Below are 26488 nucleotides of genomic sequence, written 5' to 3'. Positions count from 1 at the left end.
ATGAATAATAGTCATTGTTAGCTGCATGGCCTGTTTCATTATTGGAGACCTGTCAGAAGAGTTGATTAAAAATCCAGAGCATTTGGATTCAATGTGATAAAACTAATCATAACAAAGTATTTCAGTGCCTAACTTGAAGCTGTGAAGAAAATCCTGTTATCTTAGAAGTGTGTGTATATGAAAGGGCTAACTTTTTATTTTTTTACAAGATAAACATAAACTCAGTTGGTGAGTTGCAGAGCAGCAGTACTGTTTCCAGAGGCTGCTTTCCAAACTTCCCTGTGATGGAGTGGAGCTGAGATTTAGTCCTGTCACTTGTGGAGTTTCAAGAGTATATTTCTCAAGACTTCTTAAGTTACATGACAGATGTTTTTATAAAAACAGCTTAGTTAAATGATACATAAATAATTGTAATGAACACAAATTTACTTTCTTCTCAGTTTTCCAGAATAGCCTGACTTTTTTGCTGGGTGTGAATTTGCCTTTTTTCTTTCATCAGATGACTTAAACAATTTATTATTAACACATATACTGTATTAGTTTACCTTTGTAGATATTCTTGAAATAGCTTCTTCCAGGTAAGGAAAATTGTTGAATGTCATCCCATACTTACTTTTAGCCAGAGGGGAAGATTGAACAAATGAAGACTGCTTTGAGTTCAGCAGATTTGTATGAAGCAGCTTTGAATTTACTGGACTATTGAAAGCCCAGTGTAGCTGCCTGTCTCAGAGTCCAATAATTGTACACAAGGTACTGCAATACTCCCTCCCTTTCTAGTAAAAAGGACTAGCAATCTGTAACTTCTAGTAATGAATGTTTGCAGGTAGCACAGTCCAGACTTAGCATTTGAGCTGGCTACCTTGTAAAGGTTTGATTTGATTTCCCTGTTCTGTAATTTCCAGTGTTGAAGTGAGAGTTCTTGTTGGACGACTGACACATTTCAGCTCTCGTTAAGACACTTTTGGAAACCCAGTGTTCTTCATGTATTAAATACTCTATTAATGACATAAGCAGGTGTCAAGGCTGGTTCACAGTCACATGTTTTTGAGCCATGGTTCTGAATTTTGCCATTCTCAGATGCATTTTGTAAGTGTTGAATGGGGTTAACACGTGTCATTGTGGTGCTTCCCCATGTGCCCCATTAGCACCTCAGCCTTGTGCCTCTTTAATACAACCAAGCACATATTTTTTCTTGTATTTCTACTTTGCATTATGGCATTTACTGTGTATTTAAGAGAATTGGAAGTGTGTTCAGAATATTAAGAGGAATATATTGCTACAGGTGGACACTGATTCTTTCTGTTTGAGGTATAACTCTTCCAGGCAGTGTTACAGGTAGCTCATCACTGCTTTTGCAGAGCCTGTGAGATTCAGTTTGTGACAGTGCACAGCCATCCATTTCTTACTGGAACACAAAGTTTATCCTGAGGTGGAGGGAAGAACTCATGGCAAGTCGTAGGGCAGTTTTTAGTCTGTCAGCAGGGAATCACTGGCTTTTGCCTGACTGTCTGAGCTGCACACCTATAGTGGTGGACTTCATCAGACTGAGCCAAGAGATAAAATTGACAAAGCTGAATATAAATCAGTATATTAATAGTTTCTAGGAATGGCCAAGCTATTAGGAGTTGGAAGCACGATTCAAAGATTTGCCAAGTTAGCCTATGACAACCACTAGGAGAAGAATCTGCCCAGGAGAAATGAGTTACAAAGTAATTCAAGACTTTCTAAAAAAAAAAAGCCTTGCACAATCAGAGTTTAATGACCAAGGTGACAGCTTTATGCTGCCATCATCAGTGTTTAAATCCTCAGTATTTTTTTTGTTTGCACCTGTTTTTACTGATTTCATAACTGGCCATTGTTACAGAATGAATGTGGAATTTGCTTGAGAGACCAACTTTTCTTTTTGGATGGGATATGAACTGCCTATCGCAATAATGTTTCTGTACTTGTGATTATGGCCACTGTCAGTATTTCCATTATAAATTCTGGATTTTTTTTTTAAAGGAGCTTAAAACTCAGTTGTAAAAATTTGTTCTTGGCAGAAAACTTGTATACAAAATCTCAGCTTGAATAAGGCTTTTTAATGAGGATAGGAGAGGGAAGGAAAAGCTGGACTGCTTTGTAAGTTGAGGCTAGAGAGTATACACTGAAACCTCTCATTAGTGGTATTTGAGTTGTAGAGAAGTAGTACAACAGAAACCCCCCAGTGTTAGTCCCTTGCCCTGCATTAATTTTTAAATTGAGTTATAACAATTGAGCTTAACTTTTGATTCATTTTGTGGAAAAGCTTTTGATAAAACAGCATTCATTGCCAGGCAGGAAACACCTGGCATCAGGAAGCAGGGAACTCTGTGGTGGCCAGTCCTTCCCAGTGCTCATTGCAGGGAGAGGTTTTTAAGTTGCTGATTGCAAAGGTGAGATATACCTTGTTTATGATAATGGTAAATCTTATTCTGAAGGAAAGAAGTGAAAATACGCCATTCCTATTTACTGCATTTTTCAGTGCTGCAGGAGATGCTCTGAGACCTTCTTTAATCAATGTATATTTTGACTGGATTAAACAAACCTGAATATTGACGTCATGAAAATAAGCCGAGAAGCCTGGTGGAGGATGCTGATGTGTTTTACTCTTCTAATAAACACTGCTTCAAAATTTAATGAAGCATACCATGCTGCTAAAGGTAAATGCAAGCAAACTGAGCTATAGATGTTTCGCTTGAGATGCTTGCTTTTTAATAAGATCCGTCACTAAGTAATGTGAGTAGATCCATATGACGCAAATGCCAGCAGTCGTTTCCCTGCTGCCATTTCAAGAGGAAACCTGGTGATACTGACTGTTTTCACTAGAAGGAAACACTGTAGCAATATAAGTCCTGAGCAAAATGCTGAGCATCACTCATCTGTTTCAAGAAGCATCTTTACTTCACCTTGGGCCCCTAGTTTCCTTTAACTTTCATTAAGATGGGCTCCTTTCAAAGGCAATCTCTGTGTAACCTTGTTCTCATCTATTCCCTCCTGTTAATGAGTTTTCCCTTTAATAAAAACTTTCTAAAAATTCTGTTGAGCATTAATAATGTTGTGTATGTTTTGGTGCAGCACTCAGCATGGTGTATCCCCAGTTCTGACTGGGGCAACTGATCACAACTAGCAAAGAAATAACCCTGGAAAGGATCTGTTTTGTCAGAGAGCATTGTGTGGAACCTATGCCTTCAATGGGCCTTGCCTTGCCTTCCAGCAGGAACAGACAGATATACCAATTCCCTGGAGACAGACCAGTTACCATGCACTTGCGCCCTTCCTTCTAACACATCTTCTTTTGTGGCAGGTTTGAGACTCAGTTTTAGAAAGAGATTAGTTCTTTGGCACAGCTGCTGTTGTGTGTGTAGAGATGAAGCTACATAACAAGGAAAAGTCACAGCAGAAGGGTAGTTATGGAGAGCACTTTGGTGAACTAGTTTTGCTTCTGGAGACAAGTTCAGTGAAGTTTTTATTAAAACTTTAGTTTTATGATGTTATAATAGACCATTACCTAAATATCTCAGAATTAGGTAATTTGGTTCTAAACTAGTTGAAATTTGGGTTTTAAATGTTTTGACTAACGTGTGAATTAATTTTGGATAGGCATGGATAACCAAATTCTCAAAAATTCTTACTAGTAAGTGCTTGAAACTTATGAAGAGGTAGCCATGCTATGGTTGTAACTGTGCAGTCATTCATGATTTAGCTTCTGTTTTGCTGTTCTAATGATATTCCCAGGTGTGACACAACCAAATGATGTCTCAGATCATCTTTAAATAGGAATTCAGTAATTGCTCTGATTAGCAATAAGCCTGGTAGTTTTGTGTGTAGAAGTAAGAATTTTTTTTCTCCCAGTGACAAAAAAAGAAGTGGTGCTTTGTTTTGGGAACTGTGGGACATTTGTTTCTATCCTGTCTTATTTTCAACCAGCAGCTGTAAATAAACTAATGTTGCCCTCTGATAACGTGAGTACCTACTGTGAAAATCACACCTACGGTTCTGAAACCCCGAACATGGTCTGTGCAGTTAAGCCTTAGTCCCTGGATGAGAAGAAGAGAGAAAGCCTCCCTCTCTTCATAGAAAGCTAACTGGTGTGTTAATGTTTCTGATAAACCCCCAAGAGTTAACTCTTTGAACCTAGGCAAAGTATTTGGAAACATTAATCCTCACATCTGCATGTAAACCAAGTATCATCCCCATTTTCTGAGTGGAGAAATACCCCCCTCACCTTCTCCTGGGACACCTACCTCCCCCCAGCTGCCTTAATGTGTTTTTTCTTTGATGTGCTCTTGCTTTTTGATACCCCAAAAGCAAAGCAACCCAAGATATTTACATTTATGAAAACTGTACAGATGTTTGTGGCTTTACCATGTATCCATGCAGTTGCTTTGTTGTTTTCAGCCTTCTTTTCACGCTCAGATTCTGCCTTGCTAGCCGTGTGAAATTCAGCTGTGACATCTTCAGGATAGAATGTGCAGATCTGCATAGCACAGTGTCAAATAGTGAAAAGTAGGCAAGATGGTTCGAATGACTTACCAAAAGTCATGGGTGATTGAGAGCAGGATTATTTTCCTTGGGCAGGATTACTTTCCTTATGCGCTTCATAAGGAACCTGTTGAGAGTCTAAGACAGATATGGAAGTCTGGGGTTTCCTGGATGCAATAGTGATTTAATGTGAAGGCAGTCCCACCTGTGCTTTCTAAGTAGGCATTCAAGGACTCCCTTGTACATTTGAGTGAAACAGTCTCTAAGTCAGGAAGCCCAAATAAATGGATTTATAGCAAATTTAGGTCACAGGTGGGAATCTTCACAGTTTCATAACCCAGCCTGTGTATTTGCAGGAATCTTTGAGCAAAATGTGCTGCTGTCATCTCCCTCTTCTCCTCCACGGGCACTTGGTGCTCAGTGTTGCAGTGAGATTTTGTCCAGGGTCGGAATTTGCTGATATCAGCATGAAGGAGTAAGTTTGTTTCACAGCTTGTCTTCTCTTCAGAAATTACCTTAAGGGACACAGAAAGCTCTCAGTGGTAGAGGAAGCCCATATCTTTTATCCCCAGTGAATCATCTGTTTTTCTTTTCCCCCACTTACCATGCTTGCAGGGTTTATCTCCTTCAACTCCTTTCCTCTGTGGGTGGTTCTTTTCAGCTGTGTCTGTCCCTGTTCTGCCACAGCTTCTGCTGAGCACAGAGCCTTTTCAGTGCTCATCCCAGGGTGATGGGGAAGGTACTGAATTCACAGTGGTCTTAGCATGCATGACTGGAACTGACAGCAGCACAACGTGCCAAAATAAAGTCAACCTGATGGTCAGTTGATGCCTCGATCCATTTCCTATAAGATGGAGATACTTGTAGTGAGAATCCACTCTGGCAGATGGTACCTGTATGGAAAATGTAGTGTTAAAGTGGACTTCCAGTCTTCTGTTGCTAAAAGTCTCTTTAAGTTTCCTGGGATGTGTCTCCAGCACCTGTTATGCAATCCCTTTACCTTCATACCAAAACTTAACTATCTGCAAAGGGAGCACTGGCTGTTTTTGTGCAGTTTACTTTAATAGTATGATGCTGGCATTGGGGGAGGCTGTTGTTCTTGGTTGGGGCCATACTTTAATACAATTGAAATCTGATTTAGGAATTAATGTAAGTGCCATTTACCCTGATGTGACAGGGTAGAGACTGTAGGAGTAGGATCTAATTTTCCCGAGTTCATTTGATGGGATTGAGGCAGGCATAGCAGGATGCACTCAGCCGAGAGCAGTGGCATTTTGCCTTCTGTGTCCTCAAAGGAGCAGTTGATCACAATATAAGTGCAAGAATGTTCCTGCAGAAAATAAAATTAAATAAAGATAGGGCAGTCCAGCTGTTGACTGAATACAGCCATAAAGATGGGTGGCCGGAAGACTAAGGAGCTAAGAACTCTTTGAAGCACTCCTAGAGTGGGAGTCTCAGTGACGCTTCAGCAATGACTTGTTTAGGTTCCTGATGCTCTTCTCCCATTGTGTGAATAAATAAGCAGACCTGGACTGATGGAACACACCAGTCAAAGGAAGTTCCCATTGGGGCATATATACTCTGAAAACTTCCATAAATTGTTCTGTTATATGACAGTTTCCAATTATGGGTTTTCATAATAAGAGGCTTATTGGCAACCAGCAATGCAAGTTAACTGTGGAAATTTCTATTGCTTTTCTTGGCCCCCTTGCACTTCCTGAACAGTGTGTGCTTTGTCCCAGGTGTACCATTCTGGGCTTTGAAAGTGTGTCAAAACATGCGCAGGGCTGAGACCCCTGGGAGCTGGCACTCGGAGCCTGATCAAAAGGAACAAAAAAAGAAATTGAGGGGCTTAAGGCATGAGCCCCAACGTGTTAACTCTTGGTTGATTTGTTTGTTTCCTGCCTTGATGAGTTAAAGTGCTGATCACCAGTAAGAGATCTTCTTAGACACATGGGAAATAATTTTTACACAGTTCTTAACAAAGCTTCAAACCTATATAGCCTTGGGAGGTATAGGTATGCAAATATCTTGGATAGCCCTTCCAGTACATTTTGATTAGTTTGCATTGTCAACCCACTTTCCTCTTACGGGCACGTGCGGGTGCAGGCTTGTTCAGTTTATGAAATGTTGAATAAGTCTTCAAAGAGTATCATTGTTTCCAGGAAATATGTTTTTCATACATACTTGTATTGTTTTTTTTTTTTTTTTTTTTTAGAAAAAAGCAGTAATGGATAATACTTTGGGTTTGTGCAAGCCAACGATGTGGATTTGCTTGGCATTGCAGCTTTCAAATGATACACACTCAGCACAAGTAGATTCTTTTCTGATTACATGCAAGCACTGTGTAATAATGACATCTTTTAAAATATATATTGATTAATGTCATTTTCTTGGAGTTGCAAATAATCCAAAAGCCTGTCTGCCTCTTTACACCAGACACAAACTGGATATCTTTCTGCAGTAGTTTGATGAAAATGCAGTGATTTCAGCGAATCATACCTTTGAAGATGTAACCTTACGTTGTGCTATTTCTCTAATCCACCCCTCTTGAGTGATTTATTCTAGAGACTGTGTATCACAGGTTTTGTCCTGGCACCCATTCCTGTAGTGTTGCAGTGCCTGTCCAGATTACCAGAAAAAGATGGCTGGGAGACAGTTTTTTAAAAAAAAGTATTTAAACCAAAAAGAAAAGAACACACACGCAAAGAAAAGAAAACCAGTTCCAGTTAGTAGAGAGGGTTTTGCTGCCAGTGTGGATGGGGCATAATTTGATTTAAATGACTTTTGAAAAACAATTCTCAAAATTGTTCCATGCATTTTCTTCCTGGCTACTGTTGAAAATATGGAGCTGAATATTTTCTGTGATGTTTCAAACCAATATGTTCTGGCAACCTCATAGCTGGGCCCTGTGCATTACACTCTTGTTTCCAGTTCGCTGTGGCCTGGAGTGCAACACAGCTCATGAGATGCACCAAAGTGGGAGGTCTTGCAGGGAGCAGGCAATACAAAGACCCAAGGTAGAAGGAACATTTCACTGGGGTCCAGCAGGGAGGCTGCCAGTTTTAAGGGCCTCTTTTATTAAAAGAATTTGCTTGTAGGAGATGGAGGAACTGTGTGTGCCTCATCAGATTTTGTGAGTGTGTAGGAGAAAGTTGATTCCTGGGTGTTGTTAAAGGCTGGATGGTGAACTAGATCTTTGTACCTCCCTGGGGTCAAACTTTCCTTACTAGAGAGATTTGCTGTACAGATGAAGGGCTCTGGCTAAGTATTCATCACTGCTTGAAGTGTGACGACATATGGCTGCATAAAAGAATAGCGTGTGGGTTGGGAAGTCATGGCTGGGACACGAGGTGTTTGCTGTATAGCTTCTGTGCCAGGGACTCCTGTGTTTTGGGGAATGTGTGTGGGAAGGTCAGTGCAATAGCAGTAGGCATTCTGAAAATAGAGGCTGTTTTTTTAGCACCAAATCAAATCCCAGGGGTGGCAGCAGGAGTGGAAAGTGTGGAACAAGTTTGTTGATCTGGCTATGATAATACACAGGTCTTTGTAATGCTTTTGGCAGTCCTTACTGGGTTGGCTTGTCTACAGAGGAGATCATACAATGTTCCCTGCAAGCAGGGACGCTGTCCTTCCCCATGTCTCCTTGACACTGTTGCCTTCAGCATGTCTAAATATTACAGAGCAGTGCTGAAGTGTCAATCATCTCAAGTCCAGAAGGATATTTCTCAAAGGTATGTGCAAGTAATCCTTGGGAAACGTTGTACAGACCTAACAGGGGCCTATTATGAGCCTTTACCAGATCTGCTTTTGAAGCAACCTGGGGCAGGGGGTCTGCTCTGAGCTCAGTGACTCTGACTCTGCAGGCTGCAGAGTGGCTCCTTTTTGGACTTTTGGAGTGGTGTGATCCACACCACTTTGCTGAGCAGGGAGCAAGTGCTTCTGACAACTTTGTCATTTCCTGCTTCTCAGCAGTTGTTAGAAGGTACAAAAGGCAAGAGCATACAGATGGAGCTCTTTAATTTATCCTGTTAGGAGAACCAGATGAAACAAACCCAAGGAAACATGGTCCTGATTCAAGGATGGTATATCATCCAGGCAGTGATGCAGGAGCCAGACTTGGGAGAGATGGGTCCAGGGAGACCACAGAGAGGTGGCAGGAGGGGGATGAAGGCAGGAGTAGACTTGAGAGATGGGGGCAGGGGTGACTGTCTCCTGCTTGGTGATAATGAAGTGTTGATAAACATGTTTGGAAGCAGACTGTAGGTGTGGGATGAGGGCCAAGGGCAAAGTGAACAGGGAGCTTTCAAAGGCAAATGATGGCTCAGAGACCAGATAGGAAGTAGAGATACGTGATGAGGAGACAGTTCTTGTTTTGGCTTTATGATTCCGGAAGGTCAGTCTTGAGAATTTTCCCTGTTGATGCTTTTCCACTTGTTATTCTGGTTATTTGTGCAAGGTGATAGGAGAAGGACTTGAGCCAGACTTGGAGGGTACACACTGTAACCTGTGATGTCTAGGTACAGCCTGAAGAACAGAGAGGAGATGAATGAACAGTTCATGAACAAGGTTTGGTGGTGGAAGCAGGATGAAGTAGTGAGGAAAGGTGTCTGTTTGGACACACGGGTTTTTTTCTGAAGTTAATTCTGTTACTTGTGCAGCTGCCTGACAAGCCTGGATGTAGACCTGGCTGCTGTGTCTGATCAGGCTGGACTAAACCTGGATACTCAGTCTAATTATTTGAATTAACTGCCGTAAAAACTCATTTTGCAGGCTAGTCTGAGAAGAAAGAATGCAGGATGCTGTTGAGGGCAGGGGAGATGGCTTTGGGGATTCAATAGATTTGATGGGCATATTGCAGTTCTGTCTCTGTTTTATTTTGAAAACACGTGCATTAGAGTTTATTTGTTTTTCTCCCACCTATCATGTACTGCAGTGGGAGCATGTTAGAGAAGAGCTCTGAAAAGTTTCTGTTTCCAGGAAGCCTTTACATACTGGGGTCATTTACCCCTTTGAATTCACAGGCAGGATAGCTTTGTAGTGACTGCTGTGACAAAACTGTGGGTGCCATCTGGGAACAACAGAGCCCACTGGGTAGGAGCAAGTAACCTTTTCATAATCAAGAGGGAGGAATTTTAGTTTGTATATTTGTACGATTATTGCATCCAATGTGATGCCTGGAATGTAAACTGTAACGTGCTGTTTGATATAAAATAGCTATCCTTAGCAAGTGTTTCCAGTGATTTAGAATGAAAAGTTTGTTTAAAAAAAAAAAAATCCAACTCCAAACCACAACAAAAAACCCTAGTCTAACCTTATTGTTATTTTAAAAGTAATGTCATAACTACTCCTACTGAGACTAGTCACCTTTACTGAGTTGTTGTCTTTGCCAGAGCTGTTTGGTGTGTGTGGGATTATAAAGAGAGGAAGGGTGATTGGGACAGGTGGTTTCTCTCTTATTGGAAGTGCCATCCTTTCTTTATCCAAGGAGCTAGAGCGAGCCAGCCTTTGTTTGGTTGCTCTTTTCAGAAAAGCAAAGCTCTTCTTTCTAATATTTATGGTAGCTTGGCTCTAGCATGTATGTATGAGCTGTGACAGCATCCTCATGTTAGCCAGGCTCTGTTCCTACTCCCTCGTGAGTGAACATTAGGGAACTGGCTTTTAAGTGAAGCCTGTTTAATATGGCAAAAGCTGGGAGACTAATAGATGCAGGTGTTCACAGTATCGGTATGAAATGTGGTGTTTGTATTAGTGTTGTGGTGGCAACGGTCTTTTTAACGGTGAGATGATAATTTGGTCCGAAGCCCCTGTTTTCAGCTGTCTTACTTTTGAAATAACCGTTTTCAACCTGTTTCTGTTTCTCGAACTTGTTGTTTGACTAAGGCTCAACTGCAGAGAAGAACAATGACTCTGACCTAAACTTTGTCTCCCTACCCAGTATTGAGCATAATAACTTGTCTATAGCTAAAACAGAACTTGTGTTGTTTGACCAAAGTATTTTTTCGGAAGAAAAGCATCTTACCTTGGTTTGCAAACCTCAGAAGGTAGGCTTGGGCTGAAGACCTGATTTCCCTTATAACTGTTCCTATGTTTAGTTCTCCCTGTTTAATGTGAGCTCCCTGCCTGTTATGAATCTGTCTTCAGCTTCTACTCACTAATGAATCTACTATAGCTTTCTGTGGCAGAGTGAGGAGCCTCTTTGTCCATCATCTCTCTGCCTCAGTGAAGAGAGTTACCATTAATGGCTTATCACTTCTAAAATCTTTTGGATAAGTTACATGGTTTGGGTTTGATTGCTCATTATGAGGCATTTTACTGGGTTTTGACTGACTTATGGAGAAGAGGTGTTGTGCCATATCATTTCCATTCTTCCCCAGTATCCTTATGAAAATACTCAAAATCCAGCATTTTGAGTGAGATGAAGAATTTAATTTTTATTGAATCTGTGTTCAAAACAGCTGTAGTGAAGATGATCCTGCTTCCTTAACTGCAAGATGCTTTCAGTGAAGGAGGTCTCTTTGCACAAGCTTCTGTCGAAAACAGTGACCCTATGCAGAAGGTTTAGCCATGCAAGGTGCATCTGTCCAACTGTGTCTAGTCCAGCAATCATCCATGTCTCATCTTCAGACCTATGAGGATTCATGGATTGCTTGTAAGGATCAGAGATGAATAAGGAAGAAAAGCAAACCTGTTAGTGTCAACCTTAAACACTTTGGGGGCTTGGTGCATTTATTGGAAAAAGCCTGGGGGTTAATAGCTCAAATATGATTGAAAATCACTGGTCTGGTTCACTACTTTGGTATCATAGACTAATGTATGAGTTGCTGTCTGTTGCCATTGAGGACACAGCAACAAAAACCCCATGCCTGATCTGAGAGTAAACAGTTTTGTGCTTTGTACATGTATGGATGTCAGGCTTAGGTGGCAAGTCTGTGAAAAGCTTGGAACTAGCAGGGCAAATATAAGATTGCTTCTGGCAGAGAAAGCAGTTTCTCCTGCAGCTCAGGAGGTAACCCTTGTGCTTTCAGATGCACAGATTCCTGGTTCAGTTTTCCATTGGAACAAATTCCTCCCGAGTAAGGACAATTGTTCATGTGATGGCTACTTCAAGACTGGGCTGGATGCAGCGAGGTAATCACTCTGCTGTCCAGATTGTACATATCCATGCCAGGATGTTCTTGCCCACTAGCTGTTTTTTATTATATATATGGTTGAAATGGGATTTTCATTCAAAAATCTTGTGTTCAGTCAGCTATGACTTTACAAACCAATCACTGCGGGGCAGAAACTTGATGCTTGTTCAGTGATAGATGTTTGTTTAAAGCTGGAAGAAAACTTATTCAGCCATTATCTTAAGGATCAGACACTCAAATAAGCAATTGACTTTCATGAATATGCTTATTAACCCTTTTTTTTTTTTAATTATTAAAGAACATATGAAAATAATACAACCATAATGTCGACGTTTGACTTACCAGGTCAGGAAGTTAAGGTCCTTTAAGAGGCTTTAACCATACATGCTGGGATGTTTGTATGGTAGGGGGGTCATACATTTCATGCATATGCAGCAAGTGGGAATCCCTTCCTGGGTCCATGCAGTGTCAGCTGCATTGGCAGCAAATGATGCTCTGTACTGCACACATGACTATGTGACAGACTTAGCCAGTTGTGTATTTGAATTAAGCTGTATCTCTGGTAAGTACTGATATGTTTTAGCTGTAAGTATTACGTCATATACAAGCTTCAATAGCATAATAAAAAACAGGGGAGTGCAATATCATCAGTTTCTGGTTTCTGAGATGCTGCATTTAAGAAATGCTTATTCTGTCATGGTCAAATTTGCTGGTGCTCATTACAGAAGGATCCTGCTCTTTGGAATCTGTATGATGAGCTCATGTTGGCCAGCAACTCTGATCATCTTAAATGGAGTAATTGTATCCATTGAGCTCCTGATTTTGTCAAGTCTTATGCAGCTTTCCAGTCTTGTGATGTACAGCTTCCCTAAATTTTTGGTGTGATGTAAGAAAACTTGGGTGAAATTCCCTTCTCTGTTATGTATGAGGTCAGCCTAAATGATCTGACTTGGCCTTAAAAACAAAACAAATCCCATTGCCCATGCTTGCCAGCATCTGGACATTTTGCTGCTCTACGCTGTGTGGAGGTTGTGATTTTGTAGACTCTGGAAAACTTTACTTAAAAATACATTTGCAAATCCATAAGGAAGTGTGTGACTGGGGGCTTAGGTAGTCACAGCTGGAGTATCATACTAGCTAGTGACAGCAGTGTGTATCCTATAGCTTGGGGGGAGCACGGTAATTTTAGCATATAGCATTTAAAAAGAAATCCATATCAGATGCCTTCTTTAATGCAACATAAACTCTTCAAGCATAAGCTTTTCAGTGCTGCATCTTTAGAGAAGCACTTCCTATCATTCAGATATATTTGCTGTTGTTCACTGCATTACGTATAGAAAGCTTTGTAATTTAGCACTCGAAACACATCTTGTACTCTCTAAAGAATGACTTGGAGAGAAAGCAATTCAGGCAAAGCCTGAAGGGGTTGAAGAAAATGAACTCCTGCAGCAGTTGTACACTTGCACACATCTGGTGCAATTGAAATTTAAGAGCTGAATATATCCACATCTGACCATGGTAGGGTCCAAACATTACTGTTGACACTGGTTTTCTTTTTGGATAGGCACACTGGCAGAGTCACTAGTGTGTGGAGCCTTGTCAGCTCTCTAATCTAATAGACTGTTCTTGCCCAGACCATTGTGTGTCAGTATTTTATGTACCAAATGTAGTCAAGTTTAATAATCGGCCATTTCCCCATCTTCTGCCAAACTTTTTCCGTTTTTGTCACAATTTAATGTTTGAGTCAAAATCTGCTATGGTAACAAATTATATACGTATTAAAAATTGAAAATAAAGATGGAAAGCAGAGTCACAAAAGGTAACAAGAGTTCAAAGTAATGTCATCTAAGTTTTTTGTTTAAAAGGCTTGAATTCAACCCCATTTTAAAATTGGTTTTATTTCTGTTATGTATTGTGAAAAGATTACAAAGAAATGGGTACTGCTTGAAAGCATGACTATACCAGTGTATATGTAAAAATGTGAAAGTCTTGCCTGTACAGGTCTGATTTGATCTATTTTCTTTTTAGTTACTAAATAATTTGTGGAGATTTTTGGACTGTATCTTTCTTACTTGGAATGGTTGCCTTCAGCTGCTGAGGCTATTTATACTTATTTCTAATGACTGTTTCTATCCTATCAAGTATGTTACCAGAAAGGTGTTTGTGTTTTTGTTTGTTTGTTTGTTTGTTTGTTTGTTTGTTTGTTTTTTAAATTACATTTTTTAAAGGGCCCTTTGCTTGCCTTTCTTGTGGCATGAGTTGCTGCTGTCATGTACTGAATTAGTGATTAGCAATTTGGAGGAGCATCTCCAGGGAGTTACCTGCCTGGTGAACACCAGCACCACCTGGAGAGGAGCTCAGTCACCAGGAGGGCATTGGAATGGGGTCACCCAGTTTCTTTGTGATCTTAATGTTTAGTAGGTTATTTCTTATTGCATGCTGATTTGAATCTCTCACTGAAGTACCACAGCTTGACTGAAACTTAAACACTTTTGAAACTAAAACCTGTATCTAGGCTCCAGGGCCGGGCCAATGCTCACTCTTAGTTACATGAAGGATGCTAGTAAAGGCACATGTATCCAAGGTGTCAACCCTTCTGATCATTATATCCTGAGATGAAGTGGTTTCTGCCTCTGTCACATGCAATGAGGGATGCCACCCAGCTCTGGTGCCTACTTCACTGGGACGTGGGTTCTTCACGATTTTGTTTGATGTGATTTCACATATGATTACTCCTCCCCTGTGCCATTGCTGCACTAAAGTGGAGAGAAGTCTGTAGCATTGGTCAGAGTTACTTACCTGAATTGTCAGTTAGTTAATGGTTAAATAATTCTACTTGGTAATTTAATTAGGAAATTTGTATAAGTAACAGCAATAGTTGAGTGCCTTTAACAAAAAAAAGGCTGGATCCTAAAATAAATGTAAAGCTTGGTACCTTACCGAGCTGCCATGGTCCAGTTCATCCACAGGTCTCAGGGCACCGTGCTCTCTGGTCAGTACTTTTTCAATCTGTTCCTGTTTGTGTGTTGGGGACCTTTCCCGGCGATGTGCTTTGACATGATCCCAGCATTCACTGGAACTGCTTAAGTTTTGAGACTTCCCAGGATGATTAGTGTATCTTGGTGAACAATGGTCTTAAGCAACTCATTAAATTGTAGTGTATCCTCCTCCTACTCTGTGCTTACTCCCAACTTCTGGAGAGCCGATTAGAGGCTTGGCAGGAACTGTATGATTATGCTCTAGATACGCTTTGGATACATTATTGTCACAGTTGAGGTACTGCAGAAGCCATGCCGTTCCCATCTTTATCCTAGTGAGGTACCTCTTTTGATTGTGCAATATCTGTGGCTAATTACATGGCAATTGCAGTGTGCCACCAGCCACCCACAATTTGTTGTCAGCTCCTTGGGGATGCAGATGAAAAAGGAAAGATAATGTTTTCTTTCTTCAGTCCAGCAATTTAGCTTGCCTCTTTTTTTTTAATCCCCTGCTCCTCCAGGTAATAAAGCCAGATGGTAGTGACAAAGAAACAGAAGCCACACATGAATCAGATGTCCCTGAGGATATGTTGGGGACTTGTATTCCTCAAGAGACAGCGAAAGATGATGCTAAAAGTCCCGATGTCATTATAGAAGCTCAGTTTGATGATAATGATGCAGAGCATGGACAAGACCACTTGCAGGACATGTTGACTGACGACATTAAGAAACTTTCCCTGGATACCGGTGAAAAGGGTGAGTAGATCAGATTGCTGATTTAAACCTTTATTTGAGCAAACTGTTGAAGTATTACTTTGTTGCCTTGCTTTGCTGCAAGATATAAAATACAGGCATAAAAGCTTAATGCCTTATCACTTCTATCCCTTTCTGCTAAACTACCTTCATAGTTTTGAATGGATATTAAGGGCTGGGTTTTATGCAGTTTTGATTGATGCAAAGTAAGTCTGTGAAACAGAAGTCACACCTTTAGATTTGCAATTCTCAGAGCTGTTTGGGGACTGCTGGTTGATGTTTAATTCAAGATGCTGCTGTAGCAGTTTCCTTCATCGCAGCTTGGCTGACCAATCTGTGTGTCTCAGTTTGGGGATAAGAATATATTTCCTCAGGGGCAGTTAGGTTTGTTGCTGTTTTCAAACAGTTGAGTTATGAGCAACTTAAAGATTTGGTCCATTTAAAAAGAAAATTGCACTAAACCCTAAAGCCAATTATGCGATCTGTTTTGAAGGCAAACCTATTTTATTCGGAATCTGAATTCCTTCCAAACCATCAAGTGTTGCTTAGGGCAAAATCAAATAGGCTCCTCTGTCCCAAACTATGCTTATGCTGCTCTTTGCATGTCCTTTCTAGTACTAAATGCCTTCCTGAAGAGCTGTGTGTTGAAAGGATTCTGACAATTGGCACATTTAACATGTGCCTTCAGCTGCTGGTAAAAATTTGCCAGGACAGATATTCTGGTGTTTTCCTGATGCATGACCCAGTTGTTAAAAAAGATAGCAGTAACTTAGGACGTAAGTAGTTGTTGATCTTTGACAAATCTTGGTGGTGGTTGTAAAGCTGTTCTATTTAATACCTTGTGTTTTCCCAAGAGATTGCTTTCGAAGATGCACAGACCTCTGCCTATTTTGTTGTTAGATTTCCATTTTTCACACCCATCTGTTAATAAAACTGGAAATAATATTTTGGTGGAAGTAGTGTAGTTTTTATGACAAAACATTGGTTTCAGCTCATGAATGGAGCTGCCACCTCACCAGTTCATGATGCTATTTCCTTCTGGGTACCTCCACTGTATTTGAGTTACTGCCAAGGTATATGAACCAACTTCCATCTTGTCCTGTTACGTTCCAGCATAGGGCTTGAGTTGGGATTTACTTGTCTTGTCTGTGGATGTTTTACAGAGCCAGTTATTAACCTCATCTTTTCTGCAGTCTTGGACATTGTGTTATAGCTGCACACTGTTGAGCAGCCACTTTGACTTGACAATTCTAAATCTCCTAAAATGCTCCTGAGTCACATGTCATGTCTTGCACCTCTGTGGCTTCTGATGCCAAATTAAAGTTCAGAGAAGTATATTCTAGCTTGACACTAGCATCTAACATCAATACAGGCTTGAGCCAATATTTTGCTTTACCTGTATGGCTGTGCTTTAGTGTAAATGCTTGATAAGAGTTACTTTTCTTGGTGCATCATAGTTCTTCAAGATGCTCTGGAGTGTCCTGTGTTGGACGTTATCAAGCCATCTCTTAAAATCTGTGCCATGTGAGTGTTTTTTGACATTTAATTCTATCTTTGGAGAATATTTCTAAGGCAAATGTTAGATTAGCTTATTGTCTACACAGTTGAAATCCAATTTACTTTTCCATTGCAGTTGCCTAAGCCAACTGTTTTCTTTTGTTTTCAAGGCCTTTCTATGTTCATCCTTAACAAGCCTTGTGGCTGGTGTGGATGTGCCAGTTTAGATTTCTGCTGAGTTTGTATGTTGCTATCACCTCTTTTAATAGTTGCTTCAGCTTCTTTGGCCATATAACCCGTATGGATTTTTCTCTAGTTTCTTCTTGCTCTGCTTTTTAATGCCCTCCTTTTTTTTTTTATACATATAAAGTTTATGATGCTGCTTTTTCTGAAGGTGTTTTTGAGCAGTTGATGATTGCTTTGGCTTGTTTCCTGTCTTTCATGCAATTTCTCATATCATCACTTATCCAGATTTTAAGTCTTGCCTGGAAAACAGCTATAGTTATTCTAGCATCAGTGATAACTGTCATGAAAAAAAGAAAAGATCCTGCCAAATTCAGCCTTTACAGGTGTGGCTCTAAATGCTTTTTTTAAAAGGACCAAACATACAGTTTTTCAAGGTAGAACGTAGCCTTAGAGGATAATAACTGCTGGACTTCCTAAGGCCATCCACTGGAATGTGGTGCCAGCATTGGGAGGCAGAGTGCTTTGCAGGGTTGGATGGTAGTGAGTGGAAGTGCCCTTCCCTGTGTAACGTGGGCCTCCCCTGGGATGGCTGCTTGGCTGATGCTGCCTGTTGAACTTTCCTTTCAAGCTAACTGCGTGTGAGCCTTTTCTTTTATGTTACATCCTTTTTGCTGGAAACAACTACTGCAGCAAAACACAGAGAGGTGGATGGGAGATAAGGTCCCATGGGGGGATTTCTTGCTGACCCACCAAAACCAGTACTTTACTTTCCCTGAGAGCATTGCTTTGTAGGGTTTATTACACAGACTCATTGCATGGCCTTATGCACAGAAGGGAGCAGGAGAAATAGTTTGTGGCCAGTGCAACTCTTAAATGAACACTTGTAGTGGTCTGTCTTCTTTTTTTCCCTAACACAGGGAAGTCTGAAGGTTTCAAGGTGGACAAAGATGCCATCAAGGCTATCATATGTAATAAACTAAAATCAAGAAAGTCTATCCTGTTCTCATATGGACTTTATGTGTGTATATACATACATATATGTGTGTGTGAATATGTGTATATTTATAAAAAGATCCATATATATATATGACCTAACCAAAATCCCAAATAAACAAAAAACTGACCAGATTTCTGGGGATAAAAAATATCCATAGCTATTGTGGTAGAATCAAAAGTAAATTTTACTCATTCTGGGGCAAAAAAAACAGAGCCATATTAAGATGGTGCTAAAATCTTTGTGCATATACACAAGCTCTTCAGATTGCTGCCTTTCAGCTGCAAGATGGCTTTTGTCCTTTGTGATGGAAGAGTAGAATTATGCAGTATCTCTGTTGCTGGCTTATTTGTTCTGCTGATGGTCAGAATGAACCATGAAGAATATAAGTATCGTGTCATTCGAATAAGAGCACTCTGGGTCACACCACACTGGGAATGCAGGCTGTTTTGATATCTTTTCTACCCTGGCCCTTGTCCCATCGCTTGTTGTGACTCTGTTCCTCTTCAGAACACCATCACCCCCTCCATCTCTAGTTGTATGCTCGGGCAAAGAATTTGGGGTTGGCCCTTGCTGTCAGAAGCTCTGAAGCATGAAACATTGTGTATGCTGATTACAGCCCAGATTTGTGTGGACCGAATTTTCCTGAAGTCATCGTATGTTTGGCTTCCTATGCTTCTGTGGGGCTTAAAGTACACTGGTAGAAATTGTTCTGCATGGGGGTGCAGGCTGAGACTCAGATGTTGGATCTGTCTTCACTGAGTGCTGTAGTTATGAGCTGTGCTTCCTGCCCACCCTTCCTTCCTAAGACCCCAGAGGGATGGGATAAGCAAGAGAGAAGTCCACAGAAGTGAAGAGACCATCACATTCACCCTAATTCTCAGCCCATGTACTTTCTGAAAGTTCTTGTGCTCATAAAGTGTGTCAATCTTGCTTTGCTCGAGGATATTTAAATAAAAGTTCATAACTGGTGTAACTTTGCCAGAAGCTCTCCTGGTCAAATGAGTTTGTTTTGCTTTTCTGAACTCTTCTTGCAAAGAAGTTGGTTTAAAGATTATCTTCAGGAAAGTCTCGGATTTAGGAGGTGATGATCCATTTTCCTCTTCAGCATGCTGTTCTACACAAAGAACAATATTGTCCTGTTCCAAAGTTAGATTGTCTTTATGTTAAGTTTTGGTCATTGGAGGTAGGCCTTTTTAGCAAGGTTGGAAATCTCTTTGCTCTTTAATTTTCAGCTGTATTTCCAAGGTGTAAATATCTCTACACACTGAATAAACTTTCTGGTTTTCTTTACAAATATGGTAAGAATGAGCACCCTGAAGTAAGTTTCTCAGCTCCCTTACTAGTGTCCTTCAGAAGGGTTTCTATGTTGAAATCCAGGCAAAGAACAAGGCAATAGCATCCTGGCACTAGTCTGAGCAACATTGTGTACACAGAAAAGACTAATTCTCTGTAGTGCTTGGCATAGACATGCCAGTTGTCTGTGTTTTATCCTGAGACCTCAACTTACTCTGTCGCTGCTATCCAAAGGAGTCATCCACCAGTCAACATAACCTTTGCTGAATCTGTAATTCTCTTCCTAATCCTCATTCACATTGACTACTGCAACAGAGGTAATGTAACTTTTATCTTATCACTTAGTACTGAGCTGGAATAGCTTATTTCCGTGACTTGTCACTGCAGTAGAAGGATTTTCCTTATACTCCATTTCAATATATAATAAAAAATAGAAACTTCTCTGTATCCTCCCAACCCAGGAAAAGTGCAAAATGTTCACTACAGAATACTTTACGATGCCACATCCCTACACAGACTTGCGTGTCACTTGAGTTTCATACAAATGTGAGTTGTCTTTTGTTATTGGAATCAGATTACTCTGATAAAGAATCATCAGCCATTGAACAGTAGCAGCTACTTGTACTCTCGAGAGCGGCAGCTGTGCTCATAAAAGTGCCTCAGCCTTTCTTAGTGAAAGAATATTCCAATAAAAGTTTGTAAAACTGTGCCACTATGCCAAAAGCTATCCTTGTCAAACTAGTTTGCGCAGCTTTTTTCAACTCTTCTCACGAGAGAGCTTACTTTACCAGATACACAGAATATCCTGCTTCCCACGGGATGGCTCACAGAAGTCATCAAGTTGGTGGACTGACTGCCCTGGCAATCAGACAGCTGTGTTTGTTCAGGATTTCCACTTACACCTACACTTCTGCAAGTCAGAGTTTGAATATGTGAATGTCCAAGGCTTGCTCACTGTCTTGATGTAATTAAGTTTTAATATAAATAGCTCATTTACAGGCAGAGTAAACTGACACCTAACTCACCCAATTGTGGGATGGAAAATCAAATTGAATAGCAGGTGGTTAATAGGTAGAGTCAATGGAATTTGGGTTGGAGCTGCTGCAGAACCTGCTTCTGTCTCCCTGTCTGTTCAGCATTGGCCAGGTGGATGCTGGTCAATCTGTTTTCAAGTCAAATGTGACTGTCCGTCTCTAGTAGCCCTGGTAAAGTCAGAAATCATAACCTAAAATGACTTGGTGTCCACACTGCTACTGACTGGAGGCTGTTACTGAGTATTTTGGGGTTGCTTGGCTCAACAGAAGCGGTGGCATTTGGTAACTTCACTGAATGGTTGTGTATAATGCATTAAGCTGTTCTTTTCTCTAGATGATGCTCTAAAGTCAGTGCTTAGAAAGATTTTTAGATCCTTCTAGCAAAGGAGAAAAATGTGTATATAATAGAGTTTAATCTCTGTTTTGCACTTCTGCACCTTCTCATGCGCTTCCATGGCCTGTATTGTGCTTTTGTCCCCTCTCTCTCTTCTTTTAAGCTTGACAAGGTGCCTACCTGACTTTTGTGTCTTTCTCTGGCACCTGGATTCCTTCTGCAGTTAGTAGTGTCTTGTATTGGCATAGGCAGAGTTTAGAGAGATATTGTAATTCCTCTCCTTGGCCAAGGCTAGTAGGGAAAAGATGATGGTGATGAGAATCTGGACTGCATGTTGTCCCTCTGCTCAGGTTCCCCCTTCTTTCAGTTTAGCTGCCATGAAATCTCTGACAAAATTGGAGCCCACCAACGTCACTGGCTGCTGGAAGGAATAAATGTTCTTCTCCCTCCTCTTCAGAGGCTCCCGTTCACTCTGAGTGCTTTTAAGGAGTCTTCATGCTTCTTTCCTAGCCTGCAGCTTTCTGGAGATGGATCATCTCCACCGCATAGCTCTTAACATTTCTAGGCCACAGCAGAGTGAAAGCTCACCAGGAAATCTTCTCAGTTACACGGCTTTTAATAGAAATCCTTGAGGTGGAACTGTCAAAAATCAGATCGGTTTCACTCTGCTGAAGCCTAGAAAACCAGCAGAGAAGCTGGAGCTGTTTCAGCTGCTTGAGACAGCTCTGTGTTAGTTTATCCTAAGTTCATGTTTGCTGGTCTCTGGATCTAGCTCTTTTGGTTGTTGCTATAACTTTTCTTAAATGAGAGCATGGATTTCTTGAAGAATAAACAGCATAGCAACTTAAGAAAAGTGCTCTACTGGTATTGAACAAATTGGGCTTTATGGTTGCATTGATTAAATGCTACAGACTGAATAAGCTCCAGTTATTCTTTTGTTGCACAGCTGAAGCCTGCAATGGAAGTTAATGTTAGGAAAGCTTCTTACGCTGTTCTTCCCTAGTAAATTATCTTGACCCCCAAATGACTTCCTAAGTAAGGCAAACAAGGCAAAAAGCAAAAATTTATTCAATTAGGTAACAGGAATTAGATTAAGTTCCTGAATTAGATTATGTTCCTGAATTCACCTGTATTTCTCCCTTGAGTTAGAAGATTAGGTCAAGTAAGTGAGAGGGCATGATACTGAGAATGAATGGAGGGTGTGAAGATAAACGTATTAAAGTATGGTCATTGTTAGCAGTGAGGTTTCCAGGATGAATCAGATTAGAATTCATTCATCTAACATATTTTCCATGCAATAGTAAAATTGGACACACGCACTTTATGAACAAATGTACATGCAGGAAGGAAGAACATTAAGTAGGTAGACAAAATACTCAATGGAAATGTTTTTGTAATGTTTTAATTTTACTTGCTGTTAATGTAATAAAACTGTATTTATGTAGACTGCAACGCTACATGATTTTTTTCAAGGTTTAATTTTGTTGCAGTAAAGCTTTCAACCCTCCTGTTGACTGGCGGCTTCTCAGGGACACGAGAGGGTCGGGAAGCCTGAGTACCTGTGCTGTGGTTGTAGTAGTGTTATGTGGCTACTGAGACAGTTTCAGTTTGATCTGTTGGGCTAGATGGCAGCTTCCCAAAATAATGTTGAATCTTTGTTGTGGATCAAGCTTGGAGGGTTTTAGGGAAAAGTGACACTTCTGTCTCATCGTTCTGCCATCTCCTTCATCCTTCCTCATGGAGGTGGCTAAATATAAGTAAGTAATTATATGCTTGGCTGCATTGCCTGTGTAAGGAAGCCAGCTATACTCACCTCTTCACATTGCCTTTGCTCTGTGTTATTGAAGACACTCGTGTCTCTGCTCTATGCATCCGTTATTATGCTTTTCCTCTCCCTCTCTGAGGGTCTCTTCTCACCTGTGCATCTTCAGAAATCTTCCTGCTAATCATCTGAGTCTCCTGGTCCTCGTTTTCAGTGTGCTGTTGGGCATGCAGGTGTGTGAGTTCAGGTGTTTAGACGTGAACAGCTGTGGCAGGGTGAGTCTGCTTAAATGAGTATTCAAAATAAACATTTCTAAGGAAGTTAGACCTGTTCATTAGACACACAGCTCTGTGATGAGGCAACTTGGGAGTGCTGCATGGTTTGGAGTGACTTTGCTTCTTACTTGCAGAGCCCTCTTGCATTGCACATGGGAGCTGTTAGGCTGATTTTGGAAAGGCTGCATGCGTTAAATTACAAAGCTGTTGGCTTAACAGTCTCATCACAGTGAACTGCCTGTCTTTCCTCCACCACAGGTGGAAAGCTCTGTGTGTGGAGATATAAATACTCACAAAGTACTGCTTCTTTCCTGATATTTTCCTAAGCAAGCCTTCTTACAGCCTGTTTCAAATAAATACCAGTTTGGGATTGTACGTGGTACCAAGTGAAACAGTGCTCTCCTTCCTCCCTACCTTTTGGCATAGGATCTTTTGGGTAGGGAGGAGAGGCTCTTCAGTCTGCTAGGTGAGACTTCAGAGAGAGCTCACTTGGACCTCTGTACTGCAGAGTCCATGGGGGAGAAATCTGCCAAGATCAGGAGAAACTCAGAGCTCCTACCTCTGTAGGTACCAAAATAACTTTGTAGGAACTGAAAGCATCCATCTAGGGACAGGTGTTTCTAAGAAACCAGATCCCTTTGCCTTGATCCTCAAAAAAAGTGCATTTTGGCTTACTTGGTGAAGGGAGGACCAGCTATGATGTGAACCTCTGGTTCCTACCATCAGTTTTCTGTCCCAGAGGAAAAACCTGTTCCGTGCCAAATAAACATGGGTGTCAAAATGTAAAGAGCGCTTGTACTGTCTTCTGAACAGCAATGCGTTTCCTTCTCATTGTCCCTGAAAACTGAGATTGTAGCAGAATAGTGTAACCCAGGGCAAATATGTGCATGCATTTGGATGCATCGTGTTTTGGTTGAAGGGAGTTTTCATTTCTGTATGCCTCTTGTATTGGTATAGACAGAACTTTTAAAAACACATCCTTTTTGAGTGTGACACACAATCCTTGAGATATTTATAATAAATTGGTTTGTTTTACGCCACTTTCCTTATATATTTGGTACAAAAATTTAATATGCTGAAAACTGATTATTGAAGGAGACATCAGAGAACCTAAGTGTTGTTACTTCATTAGTAAGTAGTAGACTTTGTTATTGAAAAGTTTACAGATGTGCTGGCATGTGATCACTAAGCCGAAGAGCAGTATTTTCTTTTTTAAAAGCTTCATATCAATAATGCCTTCTGATGGGATTCTTAGATATGCCCATGTAGAATAAGCCAACTAACTTCTCAAGTAGCTTTTTTTTTTTTTTTTTTCCTAGCTGAAGTAGGATGCACTGAACTATTTTTTTAAAAACTTGTTTCTTTCCATCCAGGGAGGGAGATTTTCTTTTTTCCAGTGAGTTGTTTTTGAGATCTAAAACTGCGATATATTTTCATTTGCAAGTGGATATTGCATCTTTAATTGTATTCTTTTTGGACAGAATTACAAATTTCCACAGTGACCAATGCAAACCTAGTGAAAATAATTTTGGATCTGTCGCAATTAATCAGAATTCTAGCCTGATGACTTTTGGTCCACTTTGGCCACCTATTAATGTCATGGTAATTTAATTGTAAAAGGAAATTTGGGGGGCTTTAAAAAAAATAACATTTGAGCTAGGAATGCCGGTCAGGCAAATCTAAGTGTGCATTGAAGCTGCCTAAACTGATCTCCTACGGAGGGAGGCAAATTCCAAGTGTCCTGGATCTACTTTGTTGGTAATAGCCTAACTAATTTGAGTTGCTTTTTGTATCTAGTGCCTAATTTTTTTTTTAAAAGTAAGACTATTACACTTTTGGTTTGTCAGATAATCGCTGAAAGGAAAACACAGAGATTATAATGCAGTTTCACTGGATCCTAGTTGCTGAAGTGTGTTTTCACTGTAAGATAAGCTTATGAAGTATTGCCCAAGCTAACATAGTAAATCTTTCTCAGAAAACATGTCTTTGCCCAGGGTGGAAATATTGAATGGTCATTGGATAACAACTGCAGTAAAGGGGTCATAATAATTCATTTTTAGTTTGGCATAATGCAAGGAGTTTCTTCCCACCTCCCCTGCTCAAAATTCTGCTCCTCTCACAAGTTAACTCTCCTTTAGGATTGCCTCTGTGGCTCTGCACTGTTGTGGGAAATGTTTGTGTCTCCCAGCTCAGATCTTCTAGATGATCAGTCTCCAGCGGGGCCCTGTTACCTCCCCTCTCTGCCCACCCACCACAAGTTCCAGCTTCATTGGAGGGAACGGGGATGTGCAACGAAGAAGAGGGACTGTCAGAATTGTAATTAGGGGACTTGGGTACCAGACTCTCACAGCAGGTTATCCCTGTTGAGACTGAGGTTTCTGTGCAGTAATTTGATGACTGAGCCAGATGGACACTGGATCTGGGTCATTGTCCTTTCTCAGCAGAGGGGTTTGTCATGGGGAGCCCTCATTGAGGGTGTTCTGCTGTTGTAGACCTCTGAGCATTATATTTAGCCCCAGTACCAACAGAATTTTGGTTTCATAAGGAGCAGCTGCAAGCTATAGAGAAGTCCACATCTCTTGACCTCATGAGTGCAGAGTTCCTCATGTGTCTTCTTCGCTGTCCGTTGTTGCAGGAGCATTCCCCATTAGTAAATGTATGTGATTACCTTTTAGGTAGTGAAGATGATTAAGAAAGATGGGTAAGTAATAAGTAGATGGGCTGGGATTTGCTTCCTTCTTTCTTTCTGTTGGTGGTATAGTTGTAGATCCCAGGCTCTCTCTGCTGGAGTCTCTCATAATCCCAGGATTTTTTTGGATGGATACTGAAATTGGAGAGACCCCTGAAGAAGATACTCTCCAGCCAGCCAAAAGCCCCTGGTTGTGAGGGAAAAAGTCAAGTTCTACCATGTACCACAATGAGAATTTAGATGCTTTCTGATATCTGTACTGGGTTCACATGGGGCTCAGCTTCAGCAGGATGGGGGACAATGCCCCAGTCCTGAATGTTCTTCACCCCAAGCAAAGGAAGCCCTGATCACCCATTTGCTGTGCTCCCTGTGACAGCTCCCTCCTGGTGCTTCTCTGCTTTTGCATGCGTGTATGTGATACCTCCCATGGACATCACTGCTGGTTCCTTTTTTTGACAGGTAAAGCTGCTTCAGGGAAAAAATGTGAGCGACTTTTTTGAGAAACGGGATTTGGAAGGATAAATGGAAAGAAGTCAGTGCTAACAAGGGCACGTTCCTCACATGGTTCCTGGTGCTTTTCTCACTCTTGCTTGCTGGACCTTGAGTGGCTGCTGTTATTCTGCTACACTGGGAAAGCAGTGAATGCAGCTCTTGATTTTTCCCAAACACATTTAGATCTGGTTTCTCTTCCAACCAGTATGTGCTGTTCAGTGGGCGAGAGTTCACTCCAGCAAAGCCCTGGGCTTGTGGCAGGTGTGTCTGAAGGCATGGCCTTTGGAAGGCTACCAACCTCCCCTTGTCCTCTGCCCCTGCCAGTGTTTCTTTGTCCCAGATCGTCCTGTTCTTTTTGTTCTAGCTGTCTTTATGGTTGGCACACTGTAAGCCTGTGACTATTAACTGATGGCTTGAAAATTCATAAGAAAACAAAGTGACTCCTTGCTTTTATTCTTTACTAACTGATTGCCTGTCATGAACTTTAGCTGGCAAAAACATTAGAGGAGGTAACTTGGGTATCCCCACTTTTTAAACTGTTTATAATCATCCGAGCAATTTT

General features: G+C 40.9%; 1 protein-coding gene across 4 annotated transcripts in view; it reads left to right on the top strand.

Annotated features, from left to right (window-relative positions):
- Positions 1–26488, top strand: part of DIS3L2 (DIS3 like 3'-5' exoribonuclease 2) — a 192982-nt gene that overhangs the window by 44218 nt on the left and 122276 nt on the right. For all 4 annotated transcript variants that reach the window (XM_042798705.1, XM_042798711.1, XM_042798707.1 and 1 more), the window contains one exon: positions 15136–15370. In XM_042798705.1, the coding sequence (XP_042654639.1) occupies positions 15136–15370 (235 nt within the window). The remainder of the gene's footprint in view (positions 1–15135; positions 15371–26488) is intronic.

The sequence above is a fragment of the Tyto alba genome, unplaced genomic scaffold (assembly GCF_018691265.1).
Source record: "Tyto alba isolate M040663 unplaced genomic scaffold, T.alba_DEE_v4.0 Super-Scaffold_10, whole genome shotgun sequence".
NCBI classification, from domain to species: Eukaryota; Metazoa; Chordata; class Aves; order Strigiformes; family Tytonidae; genus Tyto; species Tyto alba.
Note: the sequence above shows the minus strand (reverse complement) of the source record. Positions and strands in the feature narration are given on the sequence as shown.